Source organism: Chanos chanos, chromosome 1, assembly GCF_902362185.1.
Source record: "Chanos chanos chromosome 1, fChaCha1.1, whole genome shotgun sequence".
In the NCBI taxonomy this organism is placed as follows: Eukaryota; Metazoa; Chordata; class Actinopteri; order Gonorynchiformes; family Chanidae; genus Chanos; species Chanos chanos.
This window is the reverse complement of record NC_044495.1, coordinates 58,030,063-58,033,540: the sequence shown is the minus strand read 5'-3', so window position 1 is coordinate 58,033,540 and position 3,478 is coordinate 58,030,063. Positions and strand designations below refer to the sequence as shown.

At 48.3% G+C, this 3,478-nt stretch overlaps 1 protein-coding gene across 1 annotated transcript; it reads right to left on the bottom strand.

The window, feature by feature from the left end:
- Positions 1-261: 261 nt before the first annotated feature.
- On the bottom strand, positions 262-3,155 carry ccn1l2 (cellular communication network factor 1, like 2). The gene is made up of 5 exons (XM_030766141.1): positions 3,063-3,155; positions 2,031-2,244; positions 1,303-1,638; positions 819-1,011; positions 262-568 (listed from the first exon to the last, which is right to left on the bottom strand). Exons 1-5 carry the CDS (start codon positions 3,153-3,155, stop codon positions 262-264), a joined length of 1,143 nt encoding a protein of 380 aa, XP_030622001.1.
- Positions 3,156-3,478: the final 323 nt, after the last annotated feature.

Here is a 3,478-nt window from a genome sequence, read left to right as displayed (position 1 = left end):
TGTGTGTACCAACTGACTGTAGGTCAACGTGTGAATGTGTGGCCACCTCAGAGAGTGTGTAAATGTGCGTGTTTCAGTTTTGTTGAAAGTGCTAATCATTGCGTAAATGCATGTGTGTGTGGTTGTGTGAGTTGGTCAGTGTGTGTGTGTGTGTGTGTATGTGTGTGTGTTGGTGTGGCTGTTTATGCTGATCAGTGTTTTGATTATATGTGTGTGTATGTGTGTGTATGTGTGTGTGTGAGCTTGTACTGACAGTCCCGGTCAGTGTGTGAATGTGTGGATGTCAGTATGAAGGCTGACCGAGGGGGCGGAGTTGTCTTTGTGGGCGGAGCAGAAGCTTTTGCTGCAGCGACAGCGCTGGATCCACATCATGCTGCGTGTGATGCTCTCTCCGTCTGGGCAGTGGAAACGAAGGTGAACCGTACGGCTCTGGGTGGGACGACAGCATCGCCCGTCCAGGCACAACCCGCACGAACGCGGCCGGTATCGTCGGGCCGTGGTGCAGCCAGCAAACGATATCTGCACTGGTTCTCGAGGTCTAACTGCACGCCGACACTTCTTCCCCCTTCTAAACAGGCACGAAAGAAGAAAAAAAAACACCAGTTACGCAAACTTATATAAACTTTTATATATACACCTATGTGTGTATTTGTGTGTGTTTGTGTGTGTTTGTGTGTGTGTGTTTGCACATGTGTATGTGTGTGGTGTGTCTTTGCATAGTGTGTGTGTGTGTGTGCGCGCGCGCGCGTGTGTTTGTGTGTGCCTGTGTGTGTGCGTGTGTGTGTGCACATGTGCCTGTGATGTCATATTGTGTTACCTTGATGACGGGAGCTGTGTCACATTCTCTGATCTGACACAGTCGTGTCTCCCGGACTAAGCGGCAGTCTGGGTTGTTGTTGGTGACGCGACTGGAGATGCCGAACCCACAGGTGGACGAACACTCTGACCACTCGGTCGTCTGCAGCAGACACTCGACCAACGGCATGCGGGAGATGGGCTGAGACGCCCACTCTGTAAAGAAAAAGCAGGATGTGATGTCATAAAAGGGGCGTTTCTAGCGCATACCAAATGGCAGTCGTATTCTAATCTTTTCCACTGAATACCCTATCGGAAAGAATACGTTCTATGGTAAAAAAATAAATAAATAAATGAATGAATAAATAAATACAGCTGTTTGTCAAAGCAAAGGTTGATCATTTGAAGAGTCAATTTCAATATGCAAAAAGAATATAGTTTGGTTATGCTGGACATTCAGTGTTTAAAAATCGCGATAAAAAAGGGTAACATTTTCCCATAATGCACCTTGGAAGGTGACATCGCTGTTGGCATGGTAGTTTCTCTGCGTTTGGAGCTGTGTGCTGATGTAATTGGGCAGAGCGCTTCGGGGGGGCTCTTCGTCCTCCTCGTTGATGTGGTTACCGTCATCGCAGACCCACCGCTCGCAGCAGCGACCTGGCGGCTTCTCCAGCCGAGGGTTGGCACAGCGCCAGTCAGGGAGGGGCACCTGGTGCGGGCAGAGGGGCATGCAGCCAATCACGCCATCCATACAGCTACACTGGTACTGACAGTTTAGCTGGAAATCCTCGCCGTGCTGGTACACGCGGTCACCGAATTCGCACGGCCGCCCCTGTGCCTCCGCTACACGTGGACAGACAGACAGACAGACAGAGAGAGAGAGACAGAGGCAGTCATTATCTTTGTTTTGAATGTGAATCGATTTGGCCAATTCATTAACATTCATCACATAATTCACATAGCACTGCCACATGTGTGGTGGACATGCACGCACAGTACACACACACACACACACACACACACACACACACACACACACACACACACACACTCAGTATATCAGAGTGTCAATAAGCACTTTTCAGTCAAACGCAAACAAACATACAAACAAACAAACCAACAAAGACCCAGTTATATTGGGAATTCCCATGCGAAGTTCAAAGAAAGCTGTGTTCGCTTTCTCCCTTGCACCCTAGGGGGTTTGTAAATGATTGACAGCTCTTCAACGTTCTCACCCCTGCACAGGCCTCGCTGCGGGTCTCCTCCGGCCCCTAGGTGGCAGCGTAGACCCTTAATGTGGTCGCACGGCCGGTCGGGGCCGCAGTCCTTGTTAAACTGCTGGGCGCACACCTTGCAGCAGCCACAGGCATCCAGGACCAGACTCACACCCACTGGACAAGAGGGAGGGGAGGGGGGGCAGGAGCACTGGCCAGAACAGCCATCTGCCACCTGGGCAACACAGCAGAGGGAGGGGGAGAGAGTGAGGGCACAGCATAAGGAGATTCAGCACCTTTGAATCAACCAATCAGTCACCCTCGATCTATCAGGATGCGTATGAATGTCTTGATAAGAGATTTCTGTTTAGGTTTGGGGTTGTTTTTTTTTGGGGGGGGGGGGGGGGGGGGGGGGGGGGTTGTGGGTAGGATTTAAGTAAATGAAATGGAATGTGGAATGAGTTTAGCTTGGCGTCTGAGGTAAATGACAGGAAAAACAGCGGATTGATCTGAAGTCCTGTTTTCATTTCTGTGTGTGATTCAGGTTCTCAGATTCAGATTATTTTCGTTTGAATTTACACGCAGCACAGAGACATTAAGAGACAACCTCACTTTAACCTGTTTTTGTTTGGTCTTTGATAAAAAAAAAAAATCACTCTAGTGTCAATTTATGTAGGATAATAGTCCTTTATGTTATATATCCATGAACAATGTGTATACATGTGTTATATATATGTGTGTGTGTGTGTGTGTGTGTGTGTGTGTGTGTGTGTGTGTGTGTGTGCGTGCGCGCAAGCAATAATGGTCAACAATATTCTAACTAAAATGAACTAAACACTTTCTACATGTTTTCCATGTTCTAAAACTGTCATTTGACTCACAACTTAAGTCTAAGATGATAACAGGAAAAGAACAAACCAAATGTTTTTGATTTATTTAGATGCTAAAGACAGAGAAAGAGAAGGGGGACAGAAAGAGAGAGAGAGAGAGAGAGAGGATTTAGGAGAGAAGTGTAGTAGTGCAGATGGAGAAGGACACGTTTGATCCACTCACTCTTTCAGCAGAACTCCAGTGGATAACCAGCACAGCCAGCAGCAGAGGTCTGAGGATGGCGGTCCGGCTTTTTAGATTCCCGAAAGAATACATTTCCCTTACGACGTCGAAAACGTTACAAAATACAAAGAACCGTCTGAAGATCCACGTCGTCGAGGAACAACGCTGAGGAACCAGAAAAGGTCCAGAAAAAGTCAGTCCAAAAAACAGATGGACGAGAGGAGGGGGGGGGGGGTTTCGGTTCAGGTGGAGCAAACACTGATGCCGATTCACAGGGGTTTCCCAGATTTCTCCGTTCGCTTGGTTTCTCTGTGACTGTTTGTCGCCAACACGTTTGACAGGCGGTGTGTGTGTGCACGCACGTGTGTGTCCGTGTGTGTGTGTGTGTGTGTGTCTGTGTCCAGAGCCACGCCAGT